The sequence below is a fragment of the Glycine max genome, chromosome 5 (genome assembly GCF_000004515.6).
Source record: "Glycine max cultivar Williams 82 chromosome 5, Glycine_max_v4.0, whole genome shotgun sequence".
NCBI classification, from domain to species: Eukaryota; Viridiplantae; Streptophyta; class Magnoliopsida; order Fabales; family Fabaceae; genus Glycine; species Glycine max.
Genome location: NC_038241.2, coordinates 39,629,175 through 39,646,840, shown reverse-complemented (window position 1 = coordinate 39,646,840; position 17,666 = coordinate 39,629,175). Strand labels below are relative to the sequence as shown.

At 30.4% G+C, this 17,666-nt stretch overlaps 2 protein-coding genes across 3 annotated transcripts; both read right to left on the bottom strand.

Annotated features, from left to right (window-relative positions):
* Nucleotides 1-1,573: 1,573 nt before the first annotated feature.
* Nucleotides 1,574-7,427, bottom strand: LOC100812919 (COP1-interactive protein 1). 2 transcript variants are annotated; one of them, XM_006580475.3, is made up of 4 exons: nt 7,262-7,427; nt 7,068-7,165; nt 5,464-5,651; nt 1,574-5,308 (listed from the first exon to the last, which is right to left on the bottom strand). In XM_006580475.3, exons 3-4 carry the CDS (start codon nt 5,555-5,557, stop codon nt 1,779-1,781), a joined length of 3,624 nt encoding a protein of 1,207 aa, XP_006580538.1. In that variant the 5' UTR covers nt 5,558-5,651; nt 7,068-7,165; nt 7,262-7,427; the 3' UTR covers nt 1,574-1,778. The 2 variants fall into 2 exon arrangements, with proteins under 2 accessions (XP_006580538.1, XP_040871588.1); XM_041015654.1 differs by having other exon boundaries at nt 5,464-7,165.
* Nucleotides 7,428-11,930: 4,503 nt separating this feature from the next.
* On the bottom strand, nt 11,931-14,359 carry LOC102662482 (COP1-interactive protein 1). Its single transcript, XM_006580836.3, has one exon. The coding sequence runs from the start codon at nt 14,101-14,103 to the stop codon at nt 12,220-12,222; it is 1,884 nt and encodes a 627-aa protein (XP_006580899.2). The 5' UTR covers nt 14,104-14,359; the 3' UTR covers nt 11,931-12,219.
* Nucleotides 14,360-17,666: the final 3,307 nt, after the last annotated feature.

Below are 17,666 nucleotides of genomic sequence, written 5' to 3'. Positions count from 1 at the left end.
ATCCTTACCATTAAATTCTTAAACCAAAAGATCATATATAAAATTTTTAATATTAAATATTAAATATTTTTTTGTGTTTTAAAATACAGTATAAATATAAAATTTGTTTAATGTAAGTTTGATTTTTTAAAAGTATGAAATTTAAATGTAACAATTGTAATATTTTTAATGAAATAATTCAAACTTATACAATAAAATGAAATTAAAGATTTACACTCCTACTACTTAATTATCACGATTAAATTCTAATTGTCATTAGAAAAATTCATCAAAGGCACGAAAGTTCTTTTATAATCCTCCTGTGGGGTAGGTGCGTGGCCCTACTTGGAGGTTGAGCATTCTACTAATAATGGCTAATTATTGACTAATAAATAATTCACCACGTATTCATCTCATTGTCTCTTCTCTCACCTTTCTCGTGAATCATTAGATGATGAGACCAATCATGCATCATTCTAAGGTCTAATAAGCCATGTGTCGGTAGGAATTTTATAGTAGTATTTATTTTAATATTGATGAACTTCAACTGTGAATAATTTTTTTAATAGTTCATTCATAAGGTCTAATAAACCAAAAGAATAAACTATTACTACTGTTTAAAATAAACATTTAAAGAATACATTATAATTTATAAAAAGAAAGAAAAAAATTATATAATCAAGTTGTTATATAATTAGATAAACAAAATAAAATTATTATAATTTAAAGAAAGGAACTTATACTGCCTTTCTGTTGGATTCAAAACACAGTTTTTCTTTTGGTCATAGTTCTGATTCATAGGCATGTAAAACTATATTTAAGCCTACTCAACTCAAATTTTCATTCACTAGTTTGCATGATTAAGCTTTAATTTATATTTTTTTTAATTGAAGAAGTTAAAGAAGAGAGTTTTTGAAATACTTATCTAAAGAAATTTTGGCTTCAAGCAACTGAAAGCTGCATTCTACGGACTGCCGCGAATGCAATCTAATTAATACAATGTGATACAAACTTTAATCATGCAAGCATAAGACCCATCATGGTCAACCTTCTACTTGGTGCATTTTTAAGATCCAGTGTAAGCCAAGTTTCGAATAAATTTGATATTCGGTGAAAGCGTGGAAATGGCAAAACAAGAACGTTACAGAAAATGAAAGATTAAAGATGAACTTGACAATGGTGACTTGTTTGTCAAAATTCGGGGTGCACGTGGTTTTGATATTTGTATAACTATAATTAATAAATAATTCGATCATAAGTGAGTATTATAACTTTTGGTTTTGGTAAAAATGGATATTATAACTGTAATTAATTAAATATAATTATTTATAATTTGATATAATCAATTATTATTTTTAAAATATGAGTATACAATCGATTATGAATAAACTAATTATATAATTAGTTATATAACAAATTATATCTAAAATCAATTAGATAATAGGTTATGAATGAATAAAAATAAATTATATAAAATAGCTATTTCTATAAAATTGATTATATTTGTAATTACTTTTATATAAGTAGTTATAATTATTTTTGAAACCTAGTTTGTTTTTTTATCAGCTCTAGTCTAAATATTTGCGTTGAACAGTTAAGGAAAAAACTGCTGTACCATTATTCAGTTCAAATTCAAGGGAAGAACAAATCTAATTCTATACGATGCTCCTGATACTGGACAAATTAAATTACAAACACGCACAAAAAGAATCAATTCACATGAACAAAAAATGAGCTAATGAGAAGTTGAATCACCACAACGAACAAGCTGCATACAAAAAAAGAAAAGAAAAGAGGATTTATGCTGCACTCTGGCCTCTGCGAGACTTCGATAGAATGTCCTTGAGATAATCATAACGACTGCGGTGATAATCAATCCACAAACACAACTGCCTAATGACCTCCCTCTTCTCCTCTCCCAAGTCCAGCATGCCATCCTCTTTCTCTTTCATCTTTTTCTCAAGCTCTCCAACTGTCCTATTTAGTTGAACTACAGTTGTTGTCAGATTCATCTTCTCTGATTCCTCCTTGCTTGCTTTTGCCTCTAGCTTCTCAACACTCTTCCTCAAAGCCACTTCCTGTTCTTTTTTAATCTGCAGCTGCTCCAACAAGTGGTTTTTGTCTCTCTTTAACTGCTCTTTTTCCCTATTCATCTCCCTCACATGGTCCTTTGCAACCCCTAGCTCGTGTGAGATGTTAGAGATACTGTCCTCGAAATTTTTACAGTCATCAGAAACTTTCCAGCTTATAGTTTCTATGCCAGTCGTGACATTGTTCACACGCTCTTTAAGATTAGAAACAATTTCATCAAAAGCTTCACTGTTGGCCGTTATTATTGCTGACAAAGTAGCAATCCTGTCCTCAAGGGCTCTCTGATCTTGCTGAAACTTTTCCTCTGCCTTCCTAAAGCTTTCTTCCTTCTCACTCAACAATTGTTCTGTGACCCGGAGCTTCTGGTTTGACAGACGAAGCTTAACCTCAAGCATCCGAACATTCTCAACCGAAGTACTGATTTCATCTCCTTTCTCTTCTAGGTCTCTTTTAAGCTCTTCCACTGTATGTTCCAAATCAGCTACCTTCTTATCTTTCGACTCAATGCCTTCATGAAACTCTCCTGCCATTTCTTCAATCTTCTTCTCTGCAACTTCAAGTTTGACCATGCATTCCTTAAACAAACTATCGATTTGTTTATACTCTTCATTCAACTTCTGATATGAATCTTCTCGCTCTTCCAGTGATCTCTTAAGATCCATAGTTCTGCTTGATATGTCATTCTTTTCATTCTCTACCATTACAAGGCTTTGTGCATGTTCTTCGCTAATTTTTTCACAGTGGAGCTCCAGTTCTTCTTTTGTTTTCTGAAAGGAAAGCAGGTCTTTTTGCAGATTATCAATTTGAGACGTGAAGGCAATTATTTGCCCTGAAGCCTCACTCTCTTTTTCGTGAAGCTTTTCCTGTAAAGTGGATAACTCTGATTCTTTCTCAGCTAATGTTTTCTCCAGTGCAGCAATCGCTTCCTGCAGTCTCAAAATTTCCTCTCTCAGTTCAGTGTTCTCATGGTCTTTAGCTATCAGCTGCTCTTCAATTTCACCCGTCTGGTTGTTTGTTGAATCCAGCTCCATCTTCAGCTTTTCACACTGCTGTTCTAATTCCTGTTTCTCATTCTGCCAAGACACCAAATCATGTTTTAGATTATCAATTTGGACTGTGAAGGCAGTTATTTGGCCTGAAGCCTCACTCTCTTTTTCGTGAAGCTTTTCCTGTAAAGAGGATAGCTCTGCCTCTTTCTCGGCTAATGTGTTCTCCTGAACAGTAATTGTTCCCTGAAATCCCAAATTTTCCTCTCTCAGCCCAGAGTTCTCATGGTCTTTAGCTCTCATTTGTTCTTCAATTTCACTCTTCTGGTTCTGTATGGAATCCACCTCCAACTTCATCTTTTCACACTGCTGTTCTAATTCCTGTTTCTCCTGATGCAGGGAAGCCAGATCATGTTCAAGATTCTTAATTTGTTCACTGGATACCTTTATTTTAGCTGAAACCACTTGCTCCGCATTAATAAATTTATCCTGGAGAACTAAGAAATGTGATTCTCTATCTGTTGATATTTTCTCTATTTCTGCTATTTTTTCGTGTAGCTCCAGCATTCCCTTACTCATGTGACTGATTTCATGGCTTTTAGCCCTTATTTGCTCTTCAGCTTCACTGTTTTTATTCTTTATAGTGTTCATCTCTAATTCCAGGGTCCTTAGCTTCATGGCTAAATTTTCCTTGTCTTCCAGAAGTCTCTCTTGTTCCAGGATTTTTCTGTCAATTTCCTCTTTCAGAGTTTGCATTTGAATCACATACTCAGAATTTTCTTGGACTTTTTCCACTAACTGAAATTCCAAGTCCAATTTCTGGTGTTGGAGGGACTCCACTTCTTGCCGCAACGCATTCAACTCATTTGTAATGCTTTTGACTTGAGTCGAAGCTTCATCACTTTTAGAAATGATCTGCTCTTCCAGTTCATTTTTCTGAGCATGTAATGTGCCTATATCGGCCAGCAGCTTATCTATCTGAGATGTTAAATCTGACATTTTAGAAGATGACTCATTCTCATTATCTTTGAGTTTCTTCATCATAGCAGATAGCTCCTCTTCTCTTTCTCTGGACTTTATTTCAAGTTCTGATATTTGGTTTTGTAGTCCTGAATTGAGCTCTCCTAGTTCCCCCGCTTCAGTTGTGCTGCTCTTAATTTGCTCTTCCATATCTCTCTTCTGGTTTTGCAGTGATTCTAATTCCTGCTCCAGGGTTGTGGCTTGTGCCTCCAGTTCCCTGATTTGATTTGAGGATTCTTTCTGATATCCTTCATGCATCTGAGTGAGGGCAGAAATTTCCCTTCCACTCTCATCAAGTTTCTCCTTTAACTGACTTGATTCAGCTACAAAATCTTGTATTCTATTGTGAGCCAGGTGAACCTCATTTGAAGCCTGTGAAAGTTTCACTTTTAAAGATTCATTTTCTTCCTCAGCAACTTTCAGATTGTGCCTTATATCTGTCATTTGCTGTTCTGCATGTTCCAACTGCTGTTTCAGAATGGAAAATTCACCTGTAACTGCCTCTAACTCTTTGCCAAGTGCTAAATTCTCATCTTTCAGTTGATCAACAAGGGTTCTCAAGCCATCAGTAATCTTCTTTTCCTCCTCAATCTGTTGGAGAGCTGTTTCCTTCTCCATGGTCAAACTATCTTTTTCTGCTGTTAAGTCTTCCAATTTTTGACTCAGTTCAACTTCTATTTTACCAGCAGTGTCCAGTTGTTTATTTAGTTCAGCATTCTCAACCAAAAGTTTTAATCTTTGAGTGCCTAATGCTTCAGCATCAGTTTTCAAGTCCATGTTAATTTTGTCTGCTTCTTGTATCTTGCTCAATGCTGCAAGATATTTTGAATTAAGATCCTCCTTCTCTTCATGTGTGATTGTCAACTTACGATTTAACTCAGCCACTTCTATATGCACCACTTCAAGTTCTTGCCTTAAGTCATGAATTGTCTTTTGAAATTCATTTTCCAGTTGTCCGTTTTTGTTGTCTCTGTCCTTTGAAGAATAGTCTGAATCTGAATCAGAGTCTGAGCTGGATGAAGAACTACCCTTTTCTCGCTTGCCCTTAATCTTTTTCCTTAACTCGCCCGTTAGATGATCATATTGTGCATACAGTGATTGGTATTGATTGTGGAAATCTTCAATCAGTTCAACAAGCGGTTCCTTCTTAGAATGTTCTACTGGGGTACCATCCTCTTCAAGGTTGTCCTCTTTAATAAGTTTCAATATCCTTTTCACTTTGTCTTCAATTTCTGTAGGAAAAGTAGAAAAAATTAAAATCATAGGTATGATCATAAGGTGATACATCATACATGCAAATCATAGTAAATTCTTCATCACTATTTTCAATGATATCATATCACGCTGTCATGGTAGTAGCTGAATTAATCTTTCAAAAAAATTGTACCTGCTTTAGCTTCCTGGAGCTGCTCTTCTTTATTAGAGTCAATGTGACTTCCAAACAAAGATTTAATAGACTCTCTAAAGCGATGTTTCACCATCTTTTCTATAGATTTTCAACTTCTTAGCAGTATCACATCAAGATAATCTGTAATTTGAGCCCTGTAATGCACACAATTCCTTGATATTTGAGCCCTGTAATGCACCCAATTTTCTAGATGTTAAAAGAAATTTTTAAATGCCATTAATGAGAATACAAATCTAGCTACTTTTAGAGCAATCAAAATTTTATTTATAGTTTTATACCCATCAAACTTGCTAAACAAATATAAATTATAGGAGAACAACTGAAATACGTACAAATAGTCCATGAATGATACAAGTTGATCATGAGTCCCTAATTGATACAAATTACACTTTGTAGTCCATAAATCTGCATTTAGGCATTAAACTAGGACTTGAATATGTATTCAGTCAATCAAATTGACTGCAGATTTGTCCCTTGAATACTAGTTATGTAATAGACCTTAAGCATAATTTTCAATTTTTCATCATTAAAGGACTAATATGACCAACATCTAATTTATTTATTTTTCTTATTGTTCTAGTTATAACAGAAAGAGTGCATGTAACATCCGTGGTTAGTCTTTCGACACCAACACCTTGCCATTACAGCTTCTGTGTCGCCCCCAAGATGGCGGTATGCAATATTTGATATGTGAACAAAAATATTTTAAGTCATATTTTTATATAATATCGCAATCAAAAGACGTGGCAGGAAATTTAACGCAAACTCTTGTCACAGGGAAAACAAAAATATTGAAATATAGGGAAAGATTGTAGTAGTATAATATAGGGCTCATTCAAAAGAGCAACCACTATTATTTTCTAGCGGCTTTATATCACTTTTTGAATATGGGAATTGGGGTTCAATCATGGGATTGACTATGGGCATAATCTAGAAAATAGAGAGAGAAAGAAAAGGAGAATGTGTAATTGTTTGGGTCCACCCTTCACCGTCAGATTCTCAATAAAATACTGTAGATGTTAAGGCTATCATCGCTGGACCAACGTTTTATTCGCCCAGCTTGAAGAGTTCAAATATTCAGAACGAAATAAATAATATATATATATATATAAACAGGTAAGAAATATTAAAAAAAGGTTAAAAAAGAAGAGAGAAAGAAACAGTGCAACTAGTACGTGCCAACAACAGTAATCTGGCGCCACGTCAGCAACTCTGGGAATCACCCCAGAAATAGATTGGAATTCAAACGGTACAGCTCAACAAACAAACAAGCTATTTTTTTTTTGTTAATTTCAAATTATTTGTAACAATCAATGAATTCTACCAAGAAAAATGCCTACGGATAAAAGGAGAGAAAATTTACAAAAGAAGAGTGAGTTTCAGCTTCAACCAATGTATCAGATGATAATAAAATTACCAAAGACAAAGGATAAATAATTTCATAAAGCAGCAATAGTTTTCTTTTTCTTTAAAATCCAAAAGAACAAAATCGTCCAAGATCGACGTGCTAGCATCCAATACAAAATTAACAGCACAGTAAAAGATTCAGATGAAAGATCAGATACGACTGTATAGGAGTTTACCTTGTGCAACAGCAGAGAAGACAAAAAAAGAATAAAAAAAGAAACCGAGAGAAACTGAGTTCCGAAGCAAGCGAAGATGATCCGATCGAATCCGAGAGCTGAAACAATTGAAGAAAAACGAAAGAGCTTCAACTAAGAGGTTCGAGAATTGAAGTGATGCAATATTTAGAATAGGAAATTGGCGGTCAGGTTACCTGTGAAAGTTGAAAGTTGAAAGCTGGAGCAGAGCAGAGGATCGAAATTCGGAGAAAAGAAAGAAAGTAACTAAGGAGAAGCTCTTCAGTTAATGCAAGAGACAGAGAGAGAGCCGACCCGGTTTTTAATTAAAATATAATGATATCGAAAAGTGGCTTTGTATTTTTTGGATTAGAGCGCTAGCCAGCATTTTTTGCACCTTCAAATTTCAGGAATGGAATCTTTGGATTGCATTTCAGATCTTTGCCCTTTCCTTTCTCGCTTTATTACCATGATGCCACTATGACCTCTTTCGCGTTATTTCTCGCCTCAGGACACGTTGAGCCTTTGAAGACAACTGGAGACTCTATTATTAATGTGTTTTCTTTTTATTATTTTTGTAAATTTTACACGAGTATTCTCTAATAATATATAGCTTTTTTCATAAAAAAAATATTGTATAGCTTTTTTAATTAATATAAACTTCTAATAATAGCTACTTTAAGAAGGCATATTTAAGAGGATTTTTAATTGTTTCCAAAAATCTTCCAAATATATTTTTTATTTTAAGATTCTTTTAATATAATGTTTAATTAAATTTTTCCTTTTTTAAAATAAACTAAAAAAGTAAAATAAGAATTCTATGCTTTATTAGTTAACTATTGGGCGTGTGGATTTGGAGTGTAATTGTTTCAAGTTTTAACTTAATTAATCACAAAATCTTTTCTTGTAACAAATATTAGTCATAAAAAAAAAAAACAATTATTAGTCGTTTTCTTTTAATTTTAAAAGCTTTTACGTGGATCACACAATGCATCCCATTATCTTTCTTGGATTTTGATTTATTTATTTTTGGATGCCATTTCTTGGATTTTGATGTTTAGGAAGAGAAGGACTATTTTTTTATATCATTCGAAATAAGACTATTGTTTTGTTTCTCTTTAATAAATTTATGAAAGTACCTAGTCCTCTTTGAAATATCAAATAGAACTATATATTAATAAAAACACAATAGTAAATACTTCATTTATTTTTTCTACAAATTGTTTTTCTTAACTTCCTGAAAAACTTTAATACAAGTAATTATTTTTTGAAACATGAGCATAAATGGAAGGATAATATTATTTAGTAATTAATTATTTAAAGAAATTTAATTAATACCAAGTGTAAAAATTTGTAAAATGACATTTTTTATGTTCTGTAAAGAGAAAATTTTGTTAATCAAATTATCATGTTAAGGTCCGTTCAGTGGTCAGGATATAATAATAAATCAAGTCTATAAAAAATTATATTATTTAAGAATTAACTGACATTTTTTTTTTTTTTTACACATACAATTGCAAGAAATCTTTCCGGTTGTTATCCTATACTAATATCCTTCGGGGTATGAAGGTACTCAAATTTGGATTATTTTTTTTCCTCCTAATTAGCTTTATCCTCACATAAGAGTAATTAAGATTTTGAACCTTTGATCACTTGCTTTAAGTGTGTCAAACTCATCATCAGACAGGCAACCATTTGTTGGTATTAATCAATATTTTCTTGTACTACTATATTTTTAATGTACCGCATTTTTAGAATATATATATAAATAAATATTTGAAAATCAATTTTGAAAAGTTGGTTAAGAGTTCTTCAATCCTCATGTCTATAATAAATTCTTAAAACAAAATTCTAAAACATCCTAAAAGAGTTATTGTTAAAAAATCATTTAATAAATTATAATATCTTAAAAGGTTTGTCTCTAACTCCAAACACAAAAATATTCTAGCTACGTAAAAAAATATAAATAAGTTATTAAATTTAATATTTATTAATGTTCATATTATGTAAAATTTATCAACATGATGTCAATATGAATGAAATTGGACTCAAATATATAAAGTAAGATTTAAAGTTTGAGTGTTATTGATAAAAAAAAACACAAAAAGAAGACATATTAAAAGTAATTAATCAGATTTTTTGATAAAATATAATCAATGACAAAGTCAAATTTCTCACCAATAACATAATATCCAAAAACTCCTCAAGAAAATAATGTTACTTTTAAGAAACATTCTTCTTAATTTTATTTTGATTTAAATATGTTTTTCTTTTATCTTTGTAATATAATAGATAAGCTAAAAGATAAATATCAAATGAAGGGAAAGAGATATTTAATATTTTTAATATTTAAATTTAATTTTTAATAAGTTATCATCTTAAAAATCAGGACAATAATTTTGTATTCTAAAATAATAGCAAAGATTTGATGATTTTACTCGTACAGTTTTAAAATAATTTTTTAATAAACTAATATTGTTTTAAATAAAAAATTTCCTTCTTTGAAAAAGTAGAATTAAGTTAAATAAACTCATATTGTTTAAAATTAATTTTTTAACAGTTAATTTTCATTAATATTATTATTTTAAAACAGAAAATAGAATATATTTTTCTTTATAATTTTGATATTTTATCAACTTTTGTTTAGTTACCAAATATTTTAAATTAAATAAATAAATAATGTATTAATTCAATAAAATAAATAATTTAAAATTATACAAAACAACAAAAAAGTTGAATCCCAGGTTTCATGATAACTAAATATATATATATATATATATATATATATATATATATGCCTAAAAAATAAAATAAAAAATTAATATTGCCTTAAAAATATGTATATCTTCTCATGTTTGTAAGAATGTTAAAATAGGTTTAAAAAATTTAAAATTGAATAAAAGGATAAAATGAAATTTAATAAAAAATCAGTGAGGATAAAATTATAAAAAAAATAGTTAGTAGTTTTTGAAGTAGCTTATTAAATAAAACTACTAAAATAAACTCATTATCAAATAAAGTTAACTTTTATATGCTTTATTTTTTGTAAAATCATTTAATTATATTTACAAATTATTTTTGCTGCGTTAATTGTTACATAAAATGATTTCTTTTAACGGAACATAAAATGAATGGTGTTCTATACTTCTTCACGTGATTTGAGTGTCTTTCATGTAACAATAACAATTAACTTTAATGGTGATACATTAATAAGATCAATCACAAATTAATACTTTTTTAAATGTAAAATTTAAAATAGATACAGCCTAATATTGTGCGTGTGTGTATATTACTTTGATGATGTATATAATCATAAATTTTGTTTGGTATATATAAATTGTATAATGGGATGTCAAACATTTTCAATCTTCTCTGGCTCATAAGAAAAAAATATAATTAATTAAAATTTTGATTAAAAAATAAATAAAGTTTAATCAATAATTATTTTTATTAAATATCAAACTCAAATAATATTTCAATAATTTAATTTTAACTTTAATACATTAATTATTTATACTCAATTACTTTATTTAAACTTTTTTTTAATCGAACCCCTGCTAAATCACATATAATTGTAAGATGAGAATGTGCTTGACTCTCACAAATTTAAGTTTCAATTTCTAGGAAACTGACAAAACATCATAATTAAAAAGACAAAGCTGACATAATATAATTAGAAAAAAATATCATTAACGACTCAATGCCAGAAAGGAGCAAGATAAGATGCCACGAATATCATGCTGAATACTGATGATGATCTGCCTCCAATTGCAGTTTCCATGTTCTCTGTGGCCGTTTACTCCCGCCTGCAATTGCAAGTCACTGGACCAATTATTGTAAACTTTTACAGATTTATTACTACTTCTTAAATTATCTTTTCAGTCTTTCACCCTTAGGTGGATTATCTTTGCATGTTCCTCAACTTAATAATTTGTTCAAAAGCTATGTTATAAAAAAATAAACTTCTTTAAAAGTATTTGATTACATTACAAATAGAGAATGCTGTATTTTTGTTTAAACAACAAACTTATTGAGTTCATCAACTATGGAATTATGTATTTTTGTTGGTACATTACAAATAGAGAATGCTGATTTTAAAAAAAATAGAAATAGAGAATTATATATAATTGTATAATACCTTATAGAATAATATTTATTAAAAGTAGTCAACCATTTTAAATAGATCTCAATATTCTACAAGGTTAATTAGTTTTTTATTTTATTTTTTGATTGATAGATAATCTTGATTTATCCAAAAATATCAGTTAAATTATTGTTTTAATTCCTCTTTTTATTAATTATTTGATTCAATTTGGTTTCTTTATTATTAAAGTTCAATTTAGTAACTTAATTCCAAGATCACACAATGTTATCCTTTATGTCCAATTGATCAACATAAATAATTTTACATTTTTTTAAAAAAATTGTCACTATGTAAAATTTAAATTAAATTATAATTTTAGTCTTTTTATAATTTCTAACGAATGATTTTAATTTTCTTATTTTAAAATTTATAATTTTAGTCTTTCTTAAAATTATGTAACTTTAATTCCTTTGTTTGTTGATCGTGAATTAATCATGAGGAGATGTTATCATGCTGATACAGTCAAATAATATAACACTTATAGATTACAATAATATGACAGAGTGATATATTATTGAAAAAAATATTACAAAAATGATAAAGATGTGACTATAATTTTATAAATTATAAACCGATTTTACAGTCTTAGACGCATTATAAAGGATTTTCGATATGGTAGCTCTGAGCCTGAGGGGTTTGGACCCTAGAACACTAGAGCAAGAAAGGGGTGTGGTAATCTATTTATCTACCGATGCCTCACTGCTCCTTCATCGAGCTATTTCATGCATTTCTTATCCAAAGAAAATATTAAGTTATCCATAAGTTTGATATATAATTCTTATATCAAACTAACAAAATCATAATACAATTTAACAATTTCTGACTTTACAATTCAATTTGTACCAAACAAAAAAGGAAAAAAATGCGACTATAAAATTCAATATGCCAGTCGCATAGAAAGAAAAAAAAATATTAGTGCACACGATCAGAGTTCCATACACCATGTACAACAATAAGCTTCTTGGAGAGATTCTTGACTCTTTTTTCTTTCCCAAGCTCATGTCATGTTATTTACCCTTTTTTGGCAACCATGTCCTTTAGATAGTTATAACGATCTCTATGAAACTCAACCACAAAACAAAGTTGTCTTATTGCTTCCCTTTTCTTTTCCCCAAGGCTAATCAACTCCTCATCCTTCTCTTTCAAAATTTTATCCAATTTCCCCACTTTCTTCTCAAGCTGGCTCACTTGTTTCCTTAGGTTCAACTTCTCCCCTCCCTCCTTGCTTACATTTGCCTCTAATTTCCACACATTCTCCCTTAACACCAATTCTTGCTCTTCCTTTTTGTTCAACAACTCCCTAAGACAATCCACGTTTTCTCTCTGCTCTTTCACTTCTCCATTCCTTTCCCTCATCCAATCCTTCACAAACTCAACCTCACACCTCATTCTAGCCATGCGACTCATGTGCTCCTCAACCTTCTCAACCACCAAATCCAATCTGTTTAGTGCAACCAATTCAAACCCAATTGGAACACGCGTTGTCTTTTCCTCTTTGTAACTCGCAATTTTCAGTCCTAAATTCTTGTTCTCTTCCTCATACCTCTGCTTTGTTACTTTGCAACTGTATTTGTTCTCGTTGTTCAGTTGTTCTGCCACGTGGATCCTTTGGTGCAATAACCTGATGTTGTCTTCCATTTTCCTTCGAAACTCTTCTGCAAGTTCATTCATTTTCCTTTCTGCTGTTACCTGAATCAACTTCAATTTACTATACACAATTTTGGCTTGTTTGTTCTCCTCGTTGACTCGTTCAATCGTTTTCGCTTGATCGTCTATTTGGGTTGCTAAGTTGGTGTTCAAAGTCTCCACCTTTGCCAGGCTTTCAGCATATTCCTTTTGGCTTCGTTCATTTTGTAGCTCCAGCTTGTTTTTCTGTTCACGCATAGTATCTAGCTCAAGTCTCATACCGTTAAGTTTTTCTTTTAAAGCCATAACCTCCATGGAAGCTCCATTCTTATGGTTTTCATGTTCTCTCATAAAAATGGAGATCTCTTCCCCTTTCTGTGTCATTGTTGTTCTCAGTTCATGATTTCTGTCTTGAAGGGCCTTGTTTTCATCTGCCAGTTGTTTAACCTCGTAACTTGTGGCTCTCAACTTCTCTTCCAATTCATTTTTCTGGTTGTTTTGAATTTCCAAATTTAGTTCTAGATCCTTTAGCTTCTCAAGAAACCCCTCTTTCTCTTCCACCATATTGTGCTCAACCGATCTCATTTCAGATAATTTGTCCTTCACATTTTCTATTTGAATAAGGTGTTGAGAAATTTGTTCCCTTTGGCTTTCCATCTCAACTTCTAGTTCCCTTTTCTCATTTTCTATGTAATCTAGCCTTTGTTGCATGGCATTGAGCTGCTCCATCAAGTCCTCTCTTTGGGTTAATGCTTCATTTTTGTCACATTTTATTTTTTCTCCCATTTGATTTTTTTGTGTTTGTAGGGATTTGGTCTCTAGTTCTAGCTCATTGATCTTTGCCATCAAATTTGCAACATTGGACTTTGCTAAGTTTGCTTGGCTCTCGCTGTTATTTAGTTGTGTTTGTAGATCTGATACCACACCTTTTTCCCTTTTCAACAACAACTCAAGTTCTGATACTTGGTCATACAACTCAATGTTCTTCAAGGTTAGATGCTTAACTTCATGTGTCTGGCTTTCAACTTGAAGTTCTAGATTCTTTTTTTGCTGGCTCAAACTCTCAACCTCTTTCGCTAGTGAAGTTAATTGTTCCTCAAACTTTGTTGCTTCAATCTTAGGAACCTCATCTGTACAATCACCTCTATCAGATTCTTGCTTAAGGGTGCCAAGATAAGATACACTGTAATATTCTTTTTCTGACTTTCTCTTAATGCCATCTACTTCCTCTGGGGAAAAGTATTCAGAGTCCGAGTCAGAGGAAGACATTGCAACCTTCTTGATTCTTTTGCGAGAAACTACTTTCTCAAACTCTTCAATGACACAATCATATATGGCATAAAGTGATTGTTGCTTCTTGTATAAATCCTCTATTAACCCAACAAGTTCTGTCCCACTTGTAGAATGTTTGTGGTTCTCATCATCTTCTTTGCTATGGCTTTTGTTCTTAATAAGCTCAAGAATCTTAGAGATGTTATTTTCAATATCTGTAAAGAATGAGCAATAATTATTAAGCTTTGTCACTTAAAATATGAGTAACAACTCTGTTGACTAATAGTAGTATAATTACCAAGTTTTTAAGAAAGTGTTGCTTCATTTCTTTTCTTGCGAAAGTGATTTCTTAATCTTATATATTACTCCAATATTCATGTGTGACACAAGTATTTACAAACCTGTTTTGGTTCTTTGGAGGTCTTCAACATTTTCAGGATCAATTAGACTCCCAAAAAACTTGATTGATTCCTTTGAGTGGTGATTTGTCATTTTTACTATGGGACATCAGCAAATATTACATTTAGATATAAATTCCTGTCAAGGAACTCTTTTTTTGTCTTCCCAAATGACTAGGAATCCTGAAATCGAGAAATAAAGACATATTTTGAGGGCCTTTTCGAAATGATGTATGCACATGACATTGTAAGACTAGGACTCAATTAAGTAATTGATTATGATGTGGGGACAACTATAGAACTAGTGCAAAGTACAAACACACCACAAAAATTGTATCATCTAAAATTAGCCATATGAAAACAAAGATAACATTTAAGACAATAACATACGTAGTTGTCACTTAATAGTAGGAAATAAATCAATAAATGGAAAATTTTTGAAAGAAAAATTTACGTTATAATAATCTAACTTTATGTTAGTTTAAACTGTCTTTGGATTTTGTTTTTAGGTGATTAAAATATTTTGCAGTATTTGTTGTATAGGAGTATTGACAATCTCAAATAAGAAAAGGAAATAAAAATCCTTCATTGAAAGTTAGAACCAAGCACAGATGATCATGCCTAATAGAATAATTACAAAAATATTATAGTGATTGAGAATATTCATGGAAAACTTAATGTGGATATGTAAAAATTTATCTTTTTTTTTATTATAATCATTAATTTATATAGAAACACATTAAAATTTACATATACACTAGTTATTTAATTTTACTGTCATGGTATTTTTTATGATGCAAACAAATGCCTTGATAGTTAGGTTGAAATGCATGTAATTTCCTTTAAGTACACAATGATTGTAAAAACAAAAAGACTAAAAATATGATAGGTTAGTACAAATCCATTTGCTCCCAATATATAAATATACACAAATTTATATGTCCAACTGAGTGACTAATTTTTTCAATTACAGAGAATTTTTCATCTAATCAACATAATTTAAGAGTTAACAACATTTTTACTTAATCTATATATCACCGAGAGGAAAAATGTATTTTATCTCTTTTATTTAGTATACACACTTATTATATTTTGCAAGAATTTGTAACATGTAGATGGCTTAAAATAAAAGAGGTTTTTTTTTATATAAAAAACTTGGTCATAAACAAGAAAATAAAAGAAAGAAAGAAAAAACTTGGTGCACAGTGGCCAATATTCACACTGATACAAATTTTCCTAACAAGCAAAAGAAAGAAACTGTGTAATAAAACATTAAAATTAGCCCTTTTAAATCCACTTGGTTTCTTCTTACTATTAGTGCTTTGTGAACACTACGATGTTGGCAAACATTAGCATCATCCGTCATGGCTTGACCAACACAAATAGAGATCCAATTGTTTTGCTCATGAAACAAACTTATATCATAAATGTGGCAAGCCTAAGTTTAGGCATATGTCAACTTCCCACATTCATTTGCAAAACAAGACCATCCAATACCAAGTTCACTCCTTTTTCCATAAAGATAAGCTTGTTCAAACACCTTAATTAGTATTTGTTGTTTTCCTGATTTATTGAACAAACTATATAGTACCTTATAAACCGGAAAAGATCTTAGCATTTCCTTCAAGCTCATTGGTGAATTGATCTAAATGCTAGAAAAACATATATAGCTAGCAAGTCAAGTTGACAACACTTGTTTATCATATGGACAAGAATGAAAGTCCAAAAGTGGAACAACTAAGAACTTATATTTCATAAGCTCACATTTTTTTTATTACTTTTAAAAAATTCTTTTAACATACAATCATGACACATGCCTAACTAACTATAGTAATTGTCATGTGGGAAACTCTTATTCTGTTGTCACTTTCTAGTTTTTATACACAGAAAGATGGTAATGATAATGGATTCGATTCAACTTTAAGGCATAATTTCTGAAATATTTACATTAAGAATTGATAGAATTATCGTTTGAAAAAAAAAAAAACAAAAGAAGTCTCAACTCTCAACAACTCAATACAAGACAAAAATCTAACATATTCAAGAACACACTTAAGGGGGGACTGCATTGATTTGCAAGTTAGGAAAAAGAAAAATAATTAAAAATGCATAAAGTTTTATTAGTTTTAATCATAACTCAATTGAATCTAAAGGTAGAGGAATACGCTAACAGCTTTTAAGTAGACCTAATAATTATCCATCCTGGATGCATGAGAGAAAAATTCCAACATAATGGTAATTATGACATAAATATTTTCAATAATTTTTCTCATCCTGAATCCTTTCATCATTCATGTGCTTTCATTAGATTTATGTTACAATGATTATTCCAAATTTAAGTAACAAACGCATTCATCCTGAGATAAAGATTATGCCACAAATCAAATGACACATTTTCTTCAACAAATATAAAGGAAGCAAATAAATAGACAATAGATCTAATAGATTTATGTTTTTTCCGGATAAAGATATGAGAAAATTACCTGGGAATGGAACTTGATAACCACAACCCGAATTGATTAAGAAATATTGAAAAAGGAAAGCAAAAGATAAAAAGTAAAAGAGTATAATGTAGAAAAGAAAACAAACAATTTTGAAGATATCTCACGCATGATGAGTCGAAAAGAATAACAAGTATTGTTATTATTACTTTTCTGTTTGTCCTTCTCTCGTGAGGGTGGTGAGGTAATCTTGGCATTTCCTTATAATAAAATGCCCTTTAAATATTGAAATTATTACGATTGAGAATCGCTTGAATATACCGGGCATAATTAATGAGATTTTAAAAAGGGTTGTCTTATTGCTAGTTTGTTTGGATGGAGGTAAGAGGAAGGGACGTGGAACTGTGGAAGACATAGAACTAAGAAAGAAAAAATAGCATTGCTATTGTTTGAAAGATTTTATTCCATTAAGTTTTTTTTTGATGAATTCTTTTATTAAGTTAAATAACCTTATTTGTAATGTTTTATTATTAATTATAGGAATTAAAATACTTTGAAATCTGTTCAAAATAAATACTTTCAAATATTTTTAATTAAATTATATATTATATAATATATTATAATTTACATTGAATTTTTATTGCTAACATATTAAAATTTATATTTTATTGATTTGTCAGAAAATATTTATGCCAATTAAAATATAGATAATAAATTTGTT

What these genes read in the sequence shown, in the direction of transcription:
- LOC100812919 (XM_041015654.1), bottom strand. Translation starts at nt 5,557, where the DNA reads ATGGTGAAACATCGCTTTAGAGAGTCTATTAAATCTTTGTTTGGAAGT. An exon ending in GCTCCAGGAAGCTAAAGCAG is followed by an intron (nt 5,309 to 5,463) that starts GTACAATTTTTT and finishes CTTTTCCTACAG; the next exon opens with AAATTGAAGACAAAGTGAAA.
- LOC102662482 (XM_006580836.3), bottom strand. Translation starts at nt 14,103, where the DNA reads ATGTCTTCCTCTGACTCGGACTCTGAATACTTTTCCCCAGAGGAAGTA.